This window comes from Myxine glutinosa, chromosome 12, assembly GCF_964187855.1.
Source record: "Myxine glutinosa chromosome 12, kmMyxGlut1.1, whole genome shotgun sequence".
Taxonomy (NCBI): Eukaryota; Metazoa; Chordata; class Myxini; order Myxiniformes; family Myxinidae; genus Myxine; species Myxine glutinosa.
In genome coordinates this window covers 2,679,143-2,697,875 of record NC_136272.1, presented here as the reverse complement: position 1 = coordinate 2,697,875, position 18,733 = coordinate 2,679,143, and the positions used below count along the sequence as shown (strand labels likewise).

The 18,733-nt window shown below is 52.6% G+C and overlaps 1 protein-coding gene across 1 annotated transcript in view; it reads left to right on the top strand.

Moving 5' to 3' along the window:
• Positions 1–15,105: 15,105 nt before the first annotated feature.
• The window catches only part of LOC137438281 (tumor necrosis factor receptor superfamily member 14), a 28,915-nt gene continuing 25,287 nt past the window's right edge, over positions 15,106–18,733 (top strand). The window contains exon 1 of the mRNA XM_078766407.1: positions 15,106–15,248. Coding sequence (XP_078622533.1) covers positions 15,213–15,248 — 36 coding nt within the window. The 5' untranslated portion in view covers positions 15,106–15,212. The remainder of the gene's footprint in view (positions 15,249–18,733) is intronic.

Below are 18,733 nucleotides of genomic sequence, written 5' to 3'. Positions count from 1 at the left end.
AGCTTTCAGAATCATTGGAATCTCCTGCGATGAAGCTAACTCTGAGGGCCTTTCACTCACTCACCGCAGGCAGGTTGGTGGTCTTTCTGTCTTCTACCGACTCCTCTCTGTCTTTAATTCGGCCGTCAGCCGGCCATCTTTTCTCGGATTACAGAACAAAGTCTTCTTCATATATATGCCCATGTGTTGTTTTTATGCCAAGTTTGAACAAAATCGGTCCATGCATATCGAGAAATGGTTGGGGACGGACGGATGGACGAGACCAAATCGGACTAAGTCCAAGGGGGCTAATAATGTAAAGAAGTAGTAGAAGTAGTAGAGGTAGTAGAAGTAGTATGCCACTTAGATAGCCTGACCCAAAATAGCTGTCAATTTCATCAATGCCAGGTGTTACGGTTTCGTCACTTCCGTCGTTGTGGTTTTCATCCACTGTAAGCATTTTTAGTTCCATGTACTATTCTTGGTATAGTTTGAGTGAAATGGAAATAACTGTTTTCAAAAGGGAAAAATTAGTGTTTTAAAAGAAAAACGAAATGGATCGGGAGAAACCGGAAGAGAAGAAGAGGAAGCGAGAGCGGAGCAAGTGAGGTCGGGGGAGAAAGCCGAGCTGCTTTGAGGTCTCCAGCAGACGCTGGCGAACGTGGGTCACGAGCGAAGATTGGTTTTCCCGGGAAAGGGATTCCTGTGACAGAGTCATGATCGCTGTGACAGATAAACATGCGTGACGGGTTTTGCGGTTGATTCTGAAGAGAATCGTTGTTGGAGAGCAGGTACGCCTCCATTACGTGCCGGTCCGCCATTTCGCATCGCTCCAGCCTTTTCACCTCGCTCCTGCCATTTCACCGCGCCTAGCCGTTAGCCTGGTTTGCGTGTGCAACGTGGATTTCGATTGGGAATTTGCGGTTCTCCGTTTGGGTGCCGCTGAACGTCCATACCAGCGTCATTGTCTGGTGAACCGACAGGGCGTATTCCCAGTCGCGTTTTGGGTGCACCTTTGCCTGACCGAGGTCCCCCCCCCCCCTCCCCCAGCGGCTCTTCGGCAGCGTTGACTGTCAGCCGACCGAGATTCTGGTCTCGATACGACCTTTTTCTTGTGATCACTGGAGCGTGGATCGACTTTGGCCTGGTGCCGGGACAGTGACTTTGGGAATGTTACATTTCGCTCACGTGGAGCACAGTGAGTTATCGAGTTAAGAAACTGATGGTACCATCATATGAATTGTATGTGTTACGGATTCGTCACTTCCGTTGTGGTGGTTTTCATCCACTGTAAACATTTTTGATTCCATGTACTGTTATTGTTTTCAAAAGGTTTATTGTTTATGAACTGTTTTCAAAAGGTGGAAAAGTTAGAGTTAAAAAGAAACCGGAAACCAGATCGGGAACCGGACGACGAAGAGGAAGAGAAGAGAAAAAGAAGGCGGAGCGAGTGGAGTCGGACAAGAAGCATAGTTGCTCTGCGTTCTGGAGTGAACATTGGCAAGCAAGAGTCACGAGTGAGCTTTGGGTTTCCCAGGAAAGGGATTCCTGCGACAGAGTGGTTATCGCTGTGACAGATTAACCTGCGTGTCAGGTTTTGCGATCGATTCCGGAGAGAATTATCATCGGGCCGTTACGTCACGAAAACGGGCCGTCGGCCATTTTGACTCGCGCGCCGAGCAAGGTTTCTTTGCTTCGCTTCAGCCTTTGCGCGTCATGCAAGGTTTTTCTTTGCTTCACGTCAGCCGTTTTCACCGCTTTCAGACGTATCTGGTGTGTGTGTGTGTGCAACGCGGATATACCTGAAGGTAAATCTGAGGTTTGCCGACTGCGAGCTGTGGAACATCCATACCCGAGGGTGTGATTTCCCAGTCGCCTGGAGGGCGCCTTTGGATTTCCCAGTCGCCTGGAGGGCGCCTTTGCACAGCTTTGGCAGCCGGACTGTAACTGCCAACCCAACGGGATTCTTGTCTCGATTGGACATTGATCTGTCGATCGCTGGAGTGGATCGACTTTGACTTGAAGCCGGGGAATAGAGACATTGGGAATCTTCTTCTTTTCGCTCACTTGGAGCACAGTGAGTTATATTGTACGAATCTGATGGTACCATCATAGGAATGATATACTATTTGTTGTACAATTGATTACTATTGTTTTTGTACTGTTGTTCTTGTGTGATCTTAATACAATATTTGTTTGTTGGTAACAATTGGTGTGGCTTCACCATTGATCTTTGACATACAGAATAACACATTTTTCTGCCGTGACTCCTCTCGGGGCTCGGAGGTACACCGTGACCAGGGGGTCGGGGAGGAGCACGTAACATATGGTATTTTTGTTGTGCAATTGAAACATATTGTACTTGTGCTGGTATTATTGTGCAATACTAATACAATACTTGTTTTTTGGAAACAACTGATTGGTGTGGTTTCACCATTGGTCATTGGCACACATAATAGCACTTCTTTCTGCCGTGATTCCTTTCGGGGCTCGGAGGTATACTGTGACCAGGGTTTGGGGAGGAGCACGTAACAGAAATTGGGGGCTCGTCTGGGATTGAATTCCCTAACATTCCCAAATTTGGAACTTTCTAGCATTCCCAAATTTTTCTGAAAATTTGGAATTTTTTGTGTGAAAGTGACAGGTGCTAACTAATAGTCACCATGGTGTTTAAAGTTTGCGACATCCCCTAATGAGGCACAGTTCCAGGCGTTAAAAAATCGGAACTCATGATATTGGCCAAATATTGTAACTTGGAGGTCCGAGTTAGTATGAAGAAAGCAGAAATTCAGACATTGGTGGTGGAATCTCTAGTGGGACAAGGAACCTAAGGAAAAGGTGGCATCTGGACCAAAAGAGGAAATGGCGTGTCCGTCCGAGACATCTGGGAACGAGGCTGAACAAACGGTGCTGGTCCGAAAAAGACTTGTTGAAGAACAACACGGAGATTCGGAGCTCCGGAGTTTGATTGGTAACGCCGTTACAGAGGAAGAGGCTATACCTGTTGGTTACTTCATGAAAGGGGAAATACTCATGAGAAAATGGAGACCAGCAAATGATGAGTGGAAAGTTCATTACCAAATTGTGGTGCCACAGCCGTACCGGAAGGAGATGTTGAGTTTGGCACATGAGACACCTTTGGCCGGGCACCTTGGAGTGAACAAGACACGTGACAGAATTTTGGTACATTTTTTCTGGCCAGGATTGAGACGTGATGTGGCGGAGTTCTGTAAATCTTGCCATTCTTGCCAACTGGTGGGAAAACCTAATCAGAAAGTCCCATCTGCACCTTTAAAACCAATTCCAGCTTTTGAAGAGCCATTCAGCAGAGTCATTATTGACTGTGTAGGCCCTTTACCTAAAACAAAGGCTGGACATCAGTATTTGCTGACCATCATGTGCGCTTCCACGAGGTTCCCAGAAGCAGTGCCTCTTAGGAAAATTACTGCGGCAGTTATTGCGAAGGCCTTGATTAAATTTTTCACTTTGGTTGGCCTACCTAAGGTCACCAGTCTGATCAGGGTTCCAATTTCATGTCAACACTTTTTCAGCAAGTGGTACACCTGTTGGGAGTGGAGCAAGTAAGATCAAGTACTTACCATCCCGAGAGCCAAGGGGCCTTGGAAAGGTTTCACCAGACATTGAAGAATATGATCAGAACGTATTGTTTTGAATGTGACAAGGATTGGGATGAGGGAATACCCTTATTGTTGTTTGCTATGAGGGAATCTGTTCAGGAGTCATTGGGATTCAGTCCTTTTGAACTTGTGTTTGGACACGCAGTTCGAGGACCATTGAAATTGGTGAAAGAACAGTGGCTACAGGAGGAGTCACAGTCAACAGTGGTAATGTGTCAACGGTTAGGCACAGATTGGCAAAGGCTTGTGAAGTTGCAAGAAGAAACTTGAAAGTGACACAGGATAAAATGAAAGTGAGACATGACAAGAAATCTCAGATAAGAAATTTCAGTCCTGAGGACCGAGTGTTAGTGTTGCTTCCTGTTCCAGGTCAGCTACTACAGGCTAGATATTTTGGTCCCTATGCAATCGAAAGGAGGATTAATGAAACAGATTACGTGGTGACAACTCCCAACCGACGGAAAAAGCGGCAGCTATGTCATGTCAACCGACTGAAGAAATATCATGAGAGGAAGCCTGTGGGGAAAATGGTTCCTGTCTCACCTGCAGTCGGGGTGAAAGAGAATCCAGAGGTTGAGGCCGGTGTGAAGTTTGATAACTTTGATGACCAGGCTTGTCCCAGATTGAGGAACACGGAAGTATTGAGTCGTTTAGATGAGAAATTAGGTCATTTGACGAGGGAAAAACAAGGACAACTGTCCAGCCTAATTTTTGAGTTTGCACATTTGTTCACAGATGTACCTGGTCGTACTGACTTGGTATATCATGATATTGAGGTGGGGGAAGCCACTCCTGTGAAGCAACACCCCTATCGGATGAACCCTGTGAAGATGGAGTATCTTCGGAAGGAGGTTCAGTATATGTTGGAGAATGACATCATCGAACCAAGCAGCAGTGAATGGAGCTCACCATGTGTTGGTTCCAAACCCGATGGCAGTTTTCGCTGTTGTACGGATTTAAAACGGGTTAATGCAGTGACCAAGACCGACTCGTATCCCATCCCGAGGATTGATGACTGTATTGATAGAATAGGCCCAGCTAAATTTGTAACTAAGTTTGACTTGCTGAAGGGTATTGGCAGATTCCTCTTTCTGATAGAGCCAAGGAAATCTCGGCTTTAGTCGCACCAAATGGGTTGTATCAGTACAAGGTTCTTCCCTTTGGATTGAAAAACGGGCCTGCTACATTTCAACGGCTGATTAATAAGCTTATTGCAGACCTTGAGGGGGTGGAGGCTTATCTGGATAATGTCATCATCCACACCATGACCATGGAAGATCATCTATCTATAATTCCAGTAATCTCTGTGTGTCTGTCTGTCTGTATGCGACCGCTGTTTCTCGACAACTACCGGTCCGATATACTTGAAACTTGCCAGGTATATTGCTGGGGACCCGAGGATGTGCCTTTTCAAGGTTTGAAATTAATCGGACAAGTGGTTCCCAAGGTATGGTCACCGTAATCGCAAGCCGTTCGCTTTGGCTTTGCGAATGGACCAAACCATTTCATGTAAATAGAGGGGGGGGGGGGGATAGTCACCGTACTCGCAAGCCGTTCGCTTTGGCTTTGCGAATGGACCAAACCATTTCATGTAAATAGAGGGGGGGGATAGTCACCGTACTCGCAAGCCGTTCGCTTTGGCTTTGCGAATGGACCAAACCATTTCATGTAAATAGAGGGGGGGGATATAATTTTAGATATATATATAGTACGGGCACGCCCTAGTCTTAAACAAATTCATGCATTTTTCAAGAAACTGACCGAGGCAGGGTTCACCATCAACTTATCTAAGAGTGAGTTTGTAAAAGCACAGGTGGTGTTCCTCGGCCATGTAGTAGGTCAGGGTCAGGTGCAACCGGTGATAGCCAAGATAGAAGCCATTGATCGCTTCCAAGTTCCAAAAGGGAAGAAGGATCTTATGAGATTCTTGGGTATGGCTTGTTGGTACCGGCAGTTCTGCAGGAATTTTTCTGATGTGGTAGCCCCTTTAACGAATTTGCTGAGGAAAGAGACCAAGTTTGTTTGGGATGACAAATGTCAGGCTGCCTTTGCCCACGTCAAAGTGATATTAATGAGCTCTCCTGTCCTAGCAGCGCCGGATTTTCAAGAACCATTCAAGTTGGCCATTGATGGAAGTGATGTGGGGGCTGGGGCAGTTCTATTCCAGGAAGATGGTGATGGCGTGGATCACCCGGTGTGCTACTATTCGAAAAAGTTTAACAAACACCAGGCAAATTATGCCACTGTGGAAAAAGAGACCCTTACTCTCCTGCTAGCGCTTCAGCATTATGAGGTGTATCTGGGAACTACTACCTTTCCTATAAAAGTCTTCACTGATCACAACCCCTTAACCTTCATTCAAAAAACGAAAAATAAAAATCAGAGGTTGATGAGATGGAGTTTGGCTTTGCAGGAGTTCAACTTGGAAATTGAGCATGTAAAGGGCAGGGACAATGTCGTTGCTGATGCTTTATCCAGAGTGAAGTAACTTTGAAAATTCTTGTAGGTTGTTTGGAAGTTTTGTTGCTTTTTTCTAGGGAATATTAATTATTGTTGCTCACGCGAGTTGATCATTTTGGTGTGAGTTTTATTTTTGTTTGTTAAAGCCTGGTGTTGGCTTCGCGGTTAGGGTGCCGGATTGGGATCCGAGGATCCTGGGTTTGAATCCCGGTCGATCGCTGAATTAACGCCAGGGGGGTTGACTCAGCCTGTCATCCTTCCGAGGTCGGCAAATTGAGTACCAGCTTGCTGGGATGAATGATCACGGTGTGTACCCCGGTTTATAATAGGTACACCGTATCCCTGCGCATCGTAAGAGGCGACCAAGGGTTGGCGTCAGGAAGGGCATCCGGCCATAAAAACATTGCCTCAAACAGGGAACCATGATTGTCATGGGGCCCGCAAGGCTAACCCCCGCTCTCGCGGGGAAAATGGCCTTAAAACGATCATTCATTCATTTTCATTCAAAGTAATTGAAAAGTATGAAAAATATTTTTTCAGGTGAGGCTGGTGAAGAAATATCTTAAAACTAGTGCATATTTGTGGCCATCCACTTTGAACCAAACCTGACCTCTAAACATGCTAAATAACTTTTTATGTCATTATAATAATGAGTTATGGACTTTTCCATTTACTAGGGCATGCCCGTACTATATATATATCTAAAATTATATCCCCCCCCTCTATTTACATGAAATGGTTTGGTCCAAAGCGAACGGCTTGCGAGTACGGTGACAATCCCCCCCCTCTATTTACATGAAATGGTTTGGTCCAAAGCGAACGGCTTGCGAGTACGGTGACAATCCCCCCCCTCTATTTACATGAAATGGTTTGGTCCAAAGCGAACGGCTTGCGGAGTTTGGTAAAGAAATCGCCATAGCGTGCACAAACGCGCAGGAAAGCGAAAGAATCGCAAATTAGTTTTAATTAGTTTTAAAACATAGTTTAACGCCAACATAGTTTGCCAACGTGAAATAAATGAATACGCTCTCAAATGTGCCGTCCGAGGCAGAGTCTGTTCGCCACGTTCGGCACACGTGATAGCTCGCTGCTCTCTGATTGGTTGAATCGTTTTTTGGACATAGCTCGCTAACTACTTGTCCGATTAATATGAAACCTTGAAAAGGCACATCCTCGGGTCCCCAGCAATATACCTGGCAAGTTTCAAGTATATCGGACCGGTAGTTGTCGAGAAACAGCGGTCGCATACAGACACACACACAGAGATTACTGGAATTATAGATAGATAACAAATAAATTAATATAATAGTTCTTTAATTGATAGATAGATAGATAGATAGATAGATTTTTTATTTCAAACAAAAGCTGAAGAGGTTACAGTACAATATCTTATAAACAGATACAAATGTTATACATGTACATGCATTTAAACACAACAATTGTTTGAGGTAGGGATTAATTGATTGAGCTTAATTGATAGCCTTTTTTTAAGTATTATTTGGTTAGTCCATATTTAACATCATGTTATATGTACATCTAATCTTAATTAATTTCCTGTGAGTCACAGAGAATGTTTATTCATTGTCTGGTCTGCTCCTGCTGTGAGGGTGGTCTGCTCCTGCTGTGAGGGTGGTCTGCTCCTGCTGTGAGGGTGGTCTGCTCCTGCTGTGAGGGTGGTCTGCTCCTGCTGTGAGGGTGGTCTGCTCCTGCTGTGAGGGTGGTCTGCTCCTGCTGTGAGGGTGGATTGCTCCTGCTGTGAGGGTGGTCTGCTCCTGCTGTGAGGGTGGTCTACTCCTGCTGTGAGGGTGGTCTGCTCCTGCTGTGAGGGTGGTCTGCTCCTGCTGTGAGGGTGGTCTGCTCCTGCTGTGAGGGTGGTCTGTTCCTGCTGTGAGGGTGGTCTGTTCCTGCTGTGAGGTTGGTCTGCTCCTGCTGTGAGGTTGGTCTGTTCCTGCTGTGAGGATGGTCTGCTCCTGCTGTGAGGATGGTCTGCTCCTGCTGTGAGGATGGTCTGCTCCTGCTGTGAGGGTGGTCTGTTCCTGCTGTGAGGGTGGTCTGTTCCTGCTGTGTGGGTGGTCTGCTCCTGCTGTGAGTGTGGTCTGTTCCTGCTGTGAGGGTGGTCTGTTCCTGCTGTGAGGGTGGTCTGCTCCTGCTGTGAGGATGGTCTGTTCCTGCTGTGAGGATGGTCTGCTCCTGCTGTGAGGATGGTCTGCTCCTGCTGTGAGGATGGTCTGCTCCTGCTGTGAGGATGGTCTGTTCCTGCTGTGTGGGTGGTCTGCTCCTGCTGTGAGTGTGGTCTGTTCCTGCTGTGAGGGTGGTCTGTTCCTGCTGTGAGGGTGGTCTGCTCCTGCTGTGAGGGTGGTCTGCTCCTGCTGTGAGGGTGGTCTGCTCCTGCTGTGAGGGTGGTCTGCTCCTGCTGTGTGGGTGGTCTGCTCCTGCTGTGTGTCTGGTCTGCTCCTGCTGTGAGGGTGGTCTGCTCCTGCTGTGAGGGTGGTCTGCTCCTGCTGTGAGGGTGGTCTGCTCCTGCTGTGAGGGTGGTCTGCTCCTGCTGTGAGGGTGGTCTGCTCCTGCTGTGAGGGTGGTCTGCTCCTGCTGTGAGGGTGGTCTGCTCCTGCTGTGTGGGTGGTCTGCTCCTGCTGTGAGGGTAGTCTGCTCCTGCTGTGTGGGTGGTCTGCTCCTGCTGTGAGGGTGGTCTGTTCCTGCTGTGAGGGTGGTCTGCTCCTGCTGTGTGGGTGGTCTGCTCCTGCTGTGAGGGTGGTCTGTTCCTGCTGTGAGGGTGGTCTGCTCCTGCTGAGTGGGTGGTCTACTCCTGCTGTGAGGGTGGTCTACTCCTGCTGTGAGGGTGGTCTGTTCCTGCTGTGTGGGTGGTCTGCGATTCTGGATGGTCTGCTTATTCTGGCCGGTATGCTTTTTACAGTACCCCCAACTTTCCTCCTATGAAAAACTTTGCTCTTATTAAATAGAAATTTTCCTCAGCATTAAAATGAGGTATTATTAATTGTACAGATCCGTTCATTATTAACCGAGCTGCGGTCTAGGAGTCAATTTTTTAGCCTTGGATCCAATGATCACACATGCTGGTTGCACGTCCGCAAGATGGCGGCGCTTCCGACGTATCGCGACAAGCGCTGATAGTGAAAGGCCATGCGGCATCTAGTAATATATCTATGGTCGTGAACAGCGAGCGGATGTTGAAGTAGCACTCTGCCGATAGTCCCAAGGGAAACCGAAGACAGTGAAGTACAGTATTTATCTGTTCCACGCTATCATACCTTTTAGTTTCAAACTTCTCGAGAGTCGACACTCGACAGGGCTCGTAAAACAGCCTCTTCCCTCTTCTTCTTCACCCTCCAGATTCTCCTCAGTGCACTCAGAGTTGATTGGTCGTTTCTGGTATTAAACCACGCCCCACTAACCGCGCGTTCTCGTGAAGAGCGTCAGGATGTGAGGAACGAGCTTGGTGAATGAGGTACTGACATCGTCAGAAATTCCTATTGAGGGGCCAAATGAAAGAGCTTAAGCTTCCTCAGCTGTTAATGGTTCGAATCCGGTAGTGGACAACAACAACAACAACAACAACAACCACGACGACAACAACAACGCTCACAACTCGCACCTCCTCCTCTCCCCAACCCGCCCGTCCTGCTCCTCTCCTCCCCCCCCAACCCACCCTATGCCCCCCCAACCCGCCCTATCCCCCCTCCCCAACCCGCCCTATCCCCCCTCCCCAACCCGCCCTATCCCCCTCCCCAACCCGCCCTATCCCCCCTCCCCAACCCGCCCTATCCCCCTCCCCAACCCGCCCTATCCCCCCTCCCCAACCCGCCCTATCCCCCCTCCCCAACCCGCCCTATCCCCCCTCCCCAACCCGCCCTATCCCCCCTCCCCAACCCGCCCTATCCCCCTCCCCAACCCGCCCTATCCCCCCTCCCAACCCGCCCTATCCCCCCTCCCAACCCGCCCTATCCCCCCACCCCAACCCGCCCTATCCCCCCTCCCCAACCCGCCCATCCCCCTCCCCAACCCGCCCTATCCCCCTCCCAACCCGCCCTATCCCCCTCCCCAACCCGCCCTATCCCCCCACCCCAACCCGCCCTATCCCCCTCCCCAACCCGCCCTATCCCCCCTCCCCAACCCGCCCTATCCCCCCTCCCCAACCCGCCTATCCCCCCCCCCAACCGCACTATCCCCCCTCCCCAACCCGCCCTATCCCCCCTCCCCAACCCGCCCTATCCCCCCTCCCCAACCCGCCCTATCCCCCCTCCCCAACCCGCCCTATCCCCCTCCCCAACCCGCCCTATCCCCCCTCCCCAACCAACAAGGAGGAAGCGGACAACGCGGTAAGTTCAAGTCTTTATTATAAGAGCTCAACTGCAGCACTGGAGCGCCCCGGGCTGCGCGCTCGGTGTATATCCCGCGGCCACGCCTACCCCTCGGGCGTGGCCGCCGCCCACTTGGTGTGCGGAATGATGCCCTCACGCCAGTGAGCTTTCGTGTCCGCCACACGCGCCCCCCCCCCCCCCCCCCCCCAGAATTCCCGCGCACCTGCAGGGCCAGTTTGCGGGGCAAACGGATGACCCGGCCGAAGCGCCTTCTGGCGACCGGCGGCGTCCGGGGTGCAGGGATGCCAGCTGGGATGCCTCCGGCTGCCTTTCAGTTTGAAAAATGCAGCTCAGGCATTCCAGCGACTCATGGACAGCGTCTTGCGTGACTTGGATTTTGTGTACGTATACCTGGATGACATCCTCGTCGCCAGCGCGTCCCGCGAAGAGCACCTTCACCATCTCCGCACGCTCTTCGAAAGTCTGGGCCAGCACGGCCTGATCGTGAACCCCGCCAAGTGCCGGTTCGGTGTCGCTGAAATCGACTTTTTGGGGCACCGCATCACCACGCACGGGGCCGTCCCCCTACCGGCCAAGGTGGAGGCGGTGAAGGGGTTTCCCCCCCCCCCCCCCCCTGCACGATCAAGGGGCTCCAGGAGTTCCTGGGCATGGTGAACTTTTACCATCGGTTCCTGCCCCGCATCGCCCAGCTCCTGCGCCCCTTGCACGAGGCCCTCCGAGGGAAGCCGGGCAAGGTGACGTTACCTGGACCGCGCAGATGGACGCGGCGTTCGCAGGCACGAAGCTCGCCTTGGCTAACGCCACCATGCTCGCGCACCCGGCGCCCGATGCACCGATCGCCCTCACCACCGACGCCTCGGACTACGCGGTGGGCGCGGTGCACGAGCAATGGGTGCGTGGTGCTTGGCAACCGCTGGCGTTCTTCAGCCGGCAGCTTCGCCCGCCCGAACGCCGCTATAGTACCTTCGACTGCGAGTTGCTCGGGCTTCACCTCGCGGTCAGGCACTTCCGCCATCTGCTCGAGGGCCGTGCGTTCACGGCCTTCGTCGACCACAAGCCACAGGTCTTCGTGATGGGCAAGGTCGCCGAGCCGTGGTTGGCCCGACAGCAGCGTCACCTCTCGGCCGTGTCCGAGTACACGACTGACATCCGGCACGTCGCGGGGAAGGACAACCCGGTGGTGGATTGCCTTTCCCGGTCCGTCGCCCACGCCGTCCACCTTGGCCTCGACTATGCCCGGATGGCGGCGGACCATGCCGCCGACCCCGGCGTCCAGGCCTTGCGGACCGCCGTCACGGGCCTCCACGTCACCGAGGTGCCATTCGATGGCGTGGCCCTCTTGTGTGACGTCTCCCTCGGGCGGCCTCGCCCCATCGTGCCCGCGGGCTGGCAGCGCCAGGTTTTTGTCGCCATCCACGGCCTGTCCCACCCGGGCACGAAGGCCTCCCAGAGGTTGGTCGCCGACAAGTTTGTCTGGCATGGCCTCCGGAAGGCCGTCCGCGGCTGGACCAGGACGTGCCTCGCGTGCCAGCGCGCGAAGGTGCACCGGCACACCCAGGCCCCATTGGCCCCATTCACGGTGCCGGAACGAAGGTTCGACCACGTACGTGGACCTGGTGGGACCTCTGCCCCCCTCGCGGGGTTTCACCCATGTCCTGACGATGGTGGACCGCACCACCCGGTGGCCGGAGGCCGTGCCTTTGGCGGCGACGACGGCGGCGGACGTCGCACAGGCGTTCATCACCACCTGGGTCGCCCGGTTCGGCGCCCCCTCGGACATATCGTCCGACCGCGGCCCCCAGTTCACCTCAGAGCTCTGGGGGGTGGTCGCGCGGGGGCTCGGGGTCCAGCTGCACCGAACCACGGCCTACCACCCCCAGGCCAACGGCCTGTGCGAGCGGTTCCACCGCTCATTGAAGGCCGTGCTCCGGGCCACCCTCCGCGATGGTGGCTGGGTCGACAGGCCCCCCTGGGTCCTGCTGGTCTTCCGGACGGCGCCCAAGGACGACCTGCGCGCATCCGCGGCGGAGTTGGTCTTCGGACAACCGCTGCGGATGCCGGGCGAGTTCCTCCCCGACCCCACGGCACCATGGTCCGCGGCGCAGGAGCGCTCCGCGCTGCAGGAGACGGCCCGGAGGTTCGGCCCGGAGGTTCGCCCCGGTGCCGACGGCGCACCACGGGCACCCGCTTACCCACGTCACCCCGGTGCTTTGCACCGCGGAGTACGTCTTCGTCCGGCACGACGCCCGCCGGACACCACTGCGGCCCCCGTACGATGGGCCTTTCCACGTGCTGGAGACCGGGGTGAAACATTTCACCTTGGACATCGGCGGTACTCCCGACCGCGTCTCGGTGGATCGCCTCAAACCGGCCCACCTCGACGTGGACCACCCACCGCCGGTGGCTCGGCCCCCGCGTCGGGGCCGCCCCCCTGTGGGCGGACCCCCGGCACCGCCCAGGCCCCGGTCCTGCGCCCATCCCGGGTGCGGCCGGAGGCATCCCAGCTGGCATCCCTGCACCCCGGACGCCGCCGGTCGCCAGAAGGCGCTTCGGCCGGGTCATCCGTTTGCCCCGCAAACTGGCCCTCCAGGTGCGCGGGAATTCTGGGGGGGCGCGTGTGGCGGACACGAAAGCTCACTGGCGTGAGGGCATCATTCCACGCACCAAGTGGGCGGCGGCCACGCCCGAGGGGTAGGCGTGGCCGCGGGATATACACCGGGCGCGCAGCCCGGAGCGCGCCAGTGCTACAGTGAGCTCTTTTTATAAAGACTCTTAAACTCACCGCGTTGACCGCTTCCTTCTTGTTGTGCAACAAGCGCGCGTAGCACCGCGCTTCAGTAACTTTATTGGCGCTGAGGAAGCGCCTTTAGCGATTGACTTCCAGCCAGTGTAACGCTAATTCCTGTCACAGGAATTCGGAGATCATATAAGTGGGCGTGGCAGTTCCTGAATGGTTCGTGTTGGGGAACGCCTTCTCGCTGCCGACGTGACGTAAATTCGCGCACGCGCACTGGTGATTGGCGCTGAGGAAGCGCCTTTAGCGATTGACTTCCAGCCAGTGTAACGCTAATTCCTGTCACAGGAATTCGGAGATCATATAAGTGGGCGTGGCAGTTCCTGATTGGTTCGTGTTGGGGAACGCCTTCTCGCTGCCGACGTGACGTAAATTCGCGCACGCGCACTGGTGAAGCTTACTCGATCTTACTCGATCCCATATTACATGTACTTTCATTGCATACAAATTATACTTCCTCCTAGAAATTCCAAGCCCGAACCTCAGCGCAATCCAAGAGGATTCACTTGTTATACTTACAGATGAAATGTTGGATTGCAACCCTTGAACTGCCTATTTGTACAGTTGACCGCAGCACATGAAGGCATCTTGAGTCCATTTATAGTAACTAGGGCATGCCCGTACTATATCTATATCTAAAATTATATCCCCCCCCCTCTATTTACATGAAATGGTTTGGTCCAAAGCGAACGGCTTGCGAGTACGGTGACAACCCCCCCCCCCCCCCCTCTATTTACATGAAATGGTTTGGTCCAAAGCGAACGGCTTGCGGAGTTTGGTAAAGAAATCGCCATAGCGTGCCCAAACGCGCAGGAAAGCGAAAGAATCGCAAATTAGTTTTAATTAGTTTTAAAACATAGTTTAACGCCAACATAGCGGCAACATAGTTTGCCAACGTGAAATAAATGAATACGCTCTCAAATGTGCCGTCCGAGGCAGAGTCTGTTCGCCACGTTCGGCACACGTGATAACTCGCTGCTCTCTGATTGGTTGAATCGTTTTTTGGACATAGCTCGGTAACTACTTGTCCGATTGATATGAAACCTTGAAAAGGCACATCCTCGGGTCCCCAGCAATATACCTGGCAAGTTTCAAGTATATCGGACCCGTGGTTGTCGAGAAACAGCGGTCACAGACAAACACACAGACATACACACACACACACACACACACACACACACACACACACACACACACACACACACACACACACACACACACACACACACACACACACACACACACAGAGATTACTGGAATTATAGATAGATAACGAATCAAAATTATATATGTATTGGCAGGAGTGTTAACGCGACCTTTCTTGGAGAATCAAGGCGAGTGGTTAAGATGGCGGCGTTTGGCGTCAGATCGATCAGCCAATGCGCCATCCAGTGCTTGTCGAGATCAGTGATACCAAGTGACATTACGATACAGTAATACACTAATACATCACCCAACTCACAATCGCCCACCAAGATGAAGACTCCTCCCACGGGAACACGCCCACCAAGATGAAAACTCCTCCCCCGTGAACACGCCCACCAAGATGAAGACTCCTCCCCCGTGAACACGCCTACCAAGATGAAGACTCCTCCCCCGTGAACACACCCACCAAGATGAAGACTCCTCCCCCGTGAACACACCCACCAAGATGAAGACTCCTCCCCCGTGAACACGGTCACCAAGATGAAGACTCCTCCCCCGTGAACACGCCTACCAAGATGAAGACTCCTCCCCCGTGAACACGCCTACCAAGATGAAGACTCCTCCCCCGTGAACACACCCACCAAGATGAAGACTCCTCCCCCGTGAACACACCCACCAAGATGAAGACTCCTCCCCCGTAAACACCCCCACCAAGATGAAGACTCCTCCCCCGTGAACAAGCACACCACGCCCCCTCTGGCCAATTTGAGCACGGTGGACCAAAGGAGCCCGATTTACAGCAACGTCTGCAGTCGGTTATTTGTCTGTTGGTGTCCAGAACATGCGGTCGCAACCATGCGAGTACTCTCAGCCTTACTAGTGATACTCGAGGTACGTGTGAAATACTGCGAGTAGTGTTCGCGGTGCTGGTGCTCCTCGAGGTACGTGTGAAATACTGCGAGTAGTGTTCGCGGTGCTGGTGCTCCTCGAGGTACGTGTGAAATACTGCGAGTAGTGTTAGCGGTGCTGGTGCTCCTCGAGGTACGTGTGAAATACAGTGAGTAGTGTTAGCGGTGCTGGTGCTCCTCGAGGTACGTGTGAAATACATTGAGTAGTGTTACTGGTGCTGCTGCTCCTCGAGGTACGTGTGAAATACTGCGAGTAGTGTTAGCGGTGCTGGTGCTCGTCGACGTACGTGTGAAATACAGTGAGTAGTGTTAGCGGTGCTGGTGCTCGTCGACGTACGTGTGAAATACAGTGAGTAGTGTTAGCGGTGCTGGTGCTCCTCGAGGTACATGTGAAATACTGCGAGTAGTGTTAGCGGTGCTGGTGCTCCTCGAGGTACGTGTGAAATGCTGCGAGTAGTGTTAGCGGTGCTGGTGCTCCTCGAGGTACGTGTGAAATACAGTGAGTAGTGTTAGCGGTGCTGGTGCTCCTCGAGGTACCTGTGAAATGCTGCGAGTAGTGTTAGCGGTGCTGGTGCTCGTCGACGTACGTGTGAAATACAGTGAGTAGTGTTAGCGGTGCTGGTGCTCCTCGAGGTACATGTGAAATACTGCGAGTAGTGTTAGCGGTGCTGGTGCTCCTCGAGGTACGTGTGAAATGCTGCGAGTAGTGTTAGCGGTGCTGGTGCTCGTCGACGTACGTGTGAAATACAGTGAGTAGTGTAAGCGGTGCTGGTGCTCCTCGAGGTACATGTGAAATACAGTGAGTAGTGTAAGCGGTGCTGGTGCTCCTCGAGGTACATGTGAAATACAGTGAGTAGTGTTAGCGGTGCTGGTGCTCCTCGAGGTACGTGTGAAATACTGCGAGTAGTGTTAGCGGTCCTGGTGCTCGTCGACGTACGTGTGAAATACTGCGAGTAGTGTTAGCGGTGCTGGTGCTCCTCGAGGTACGTGTGAAATACAGTGAGTAGTGTTAGCGGTGCTGGTGCTCCTCGAGGTACGTGTGAAATACAGTGAGTAGTGTTAGCGGTGCTGGTGCTCCTCGAGGTACGTGTGAAATACAGTGAGTAGTGTTAGCGGTGCTGGTGCTCCTCGAGGTACATGTGAAATACTGCGAGTAGTGTTAGCGGTGCTGGTGCTACTCGAGGTACGTGTGAAATACAGTGAGTAGTGTTAGCGGTGCTGGTGCTCCTCGAGGTACATGTGAAATACTGCGAGTAGTGTTAGCGGTGCTGGTGCTCCTCGAGGTACGTGTGAAACACAGTGAGTAGTGTTAGCGGTGCTGGTGCTCCTCGAGGTACGTGTGAAATACAGTGAGTAGTGTTAGCGGTGCTGGTGCTCCTCGAGGTACATGTGAAATACTGCGAGTAGTGTCAGCGGTGCTGGTGCTCGTCGACGTACGTGTGAAATACAGTAAGTAGTGTTAGCGGTGCTGGTGCTCGTCGACGTACGTGTGAAATACAGTGAGTAGTGTTAGCGGTGCTGGTGCTCCTCGAGGTACATGTGAAATACTGCGAGTAGTGTCAGCGGTGCTGGTGCTCGTCGACGTACGTGTGAAATACAGTAAGTAGTGTTAGCGGTGCTGGTGCTCGTCGACGTACGTGTGAAATACAGTGAGTAGTGTTAGCGGTGCTGGTGCTCGTCGACGTACGTGTGAAATACAGTGAGTAGTGTTGACGGTGCTGGTGCTCCTCGAGGTATGTGTGAAATGCTGCGAGTAGTGTTAGCACTGGTGGTGCTCCTCGAGGTATGTGTGAAATGCTGCGAGTGGTGTTAGTGGTGCTGGTGCTCCTCGAGGTATGTGTGAAATGCTGCGAGTAGTGTTGGCGATGCTGGTGCTCCTCGAGGTACGTGTGAAATGCTGCGAGTAGTGTTGGCGATGCTGGTGCTCCTCGAGGTATGTGTAAAATGCTGTGAGTTGTGTTGGCGATGCTGGTGCTCCTCAAGGTATGTGTGAAATGCTGCGAGTAGTGTTGGCGATGCTGGTGCTCCTCGAGGTATGTGTAAAATGCTGCGAGTAGTGTTAGCACTGCTGGTGCTCCTCAAGGTATGTGTGAAATGCTGCGAGTAGTGTTCGCGGTGCTGGTGCTCCTCGAGGTACGTGTGAAATACAGTGAGTAGTGTTAGCGGTGCTGGTGCTCCTCGAGGTACATGTGAAATACTGCGAGTAGTGTTCGCGGTGCTGGTGCTCCTCGGGGTACGTGTGAAATGCTGCGAGTAGTGTTAGCGGTGCTGGTGCTCCTCGAGGTATGTGTGAAATGCTGCGAGTAGTGTTGGCGATGCTGGTGCTCCTCGAGGTACGTGTGAAATGCTGCGAGTGGTGTTGGCGATGCTGGTGCTCCTCGAGGTATGTGTAAAATGCTGCGAGTTGTGTTAGCGGTGCTGGTGCTCCTCGAGGTACGTGTGAAATCTTGCGAGTAGTGTTAGCGGTGCTGGTGCTCCTCGAGGTATGTGTGAAATGCTGCGAGTAGTGTTAGCGGTGCTGGTGCTCCTCGAGGTACGTGTAAAATGCTGCGAGTTGTGTTAGCGGTGCTGGTGCTCCTCGAGGTACGTGTAAAATGCTGCGAGTTGTGTTAGCGGTGCTGGTGCTCCTCAAGGTACGTGTAAAATGCTGCGAGTAGTGTTAGCGGTGCTGGTGCTCCTCGAGGTATGCGTGAAATACTGCGAGTTGTGTTGTTTTTTTTGTTTTGTTTTTTTGGATACTGCATCAAGGCTCGTGAAAGAGCTAACGTTTACTTCACAAACAAATCAACCAGACAAACAAAATACGTATATCAAAAGAGGGAGTGGAAGACAAGATGGGGAGAGAAGGGGAAGCACACAAACACAACATTTGAGAGCAGGGAGATGTGTGGGAGGGAGAGGGCTTGGGGAGAGGAGGCGTGGGAAGGGGGGGGGGAGGGGTGGGAGAAATATAAAACACATGGACACTGCAAGGACTTACAGGATAGAAGTTGGTATTTCAGAAAAGTGGAATAGGGGTGAAATTGCCGGGGGTAGAAAAGATCAAGGTTTTGGATGGGGGAATATAAGAGATGGTTGTGAACAGCTGTTTTAAAGACCTGGAGGGTGGAGTGGGATTGAAGAGAGTGAGGGAGTTTGTTCCAGAGGCGGGAGAAAAGAGGAATGAAGGAGTGAAGGTCAGCAGAGAGTCTTGATTTTGGCAGTTTAACCATAAGAGGGTTGCAGGCAGATCTTGTGCGACCTGTAGGAATATTTGCAGGACAGAGCCCAGAGAGATCTGGGGGGGCAAGGCCAGAGAGGAGTCGGTAGAAGACGGAAAGACCACCAACCTGCCTGCGGTGAGTGAGTGAGAGGCCCTTGGAGTTAGCTTCATCGCGGGAGATTCCAATGATTCTGAACACTTTGGTTTCAACAGCGTAAAGCCGAGCTAGGTGTGAGGCAGGAGCACCAGCCCAGAGGGGAGAGCAG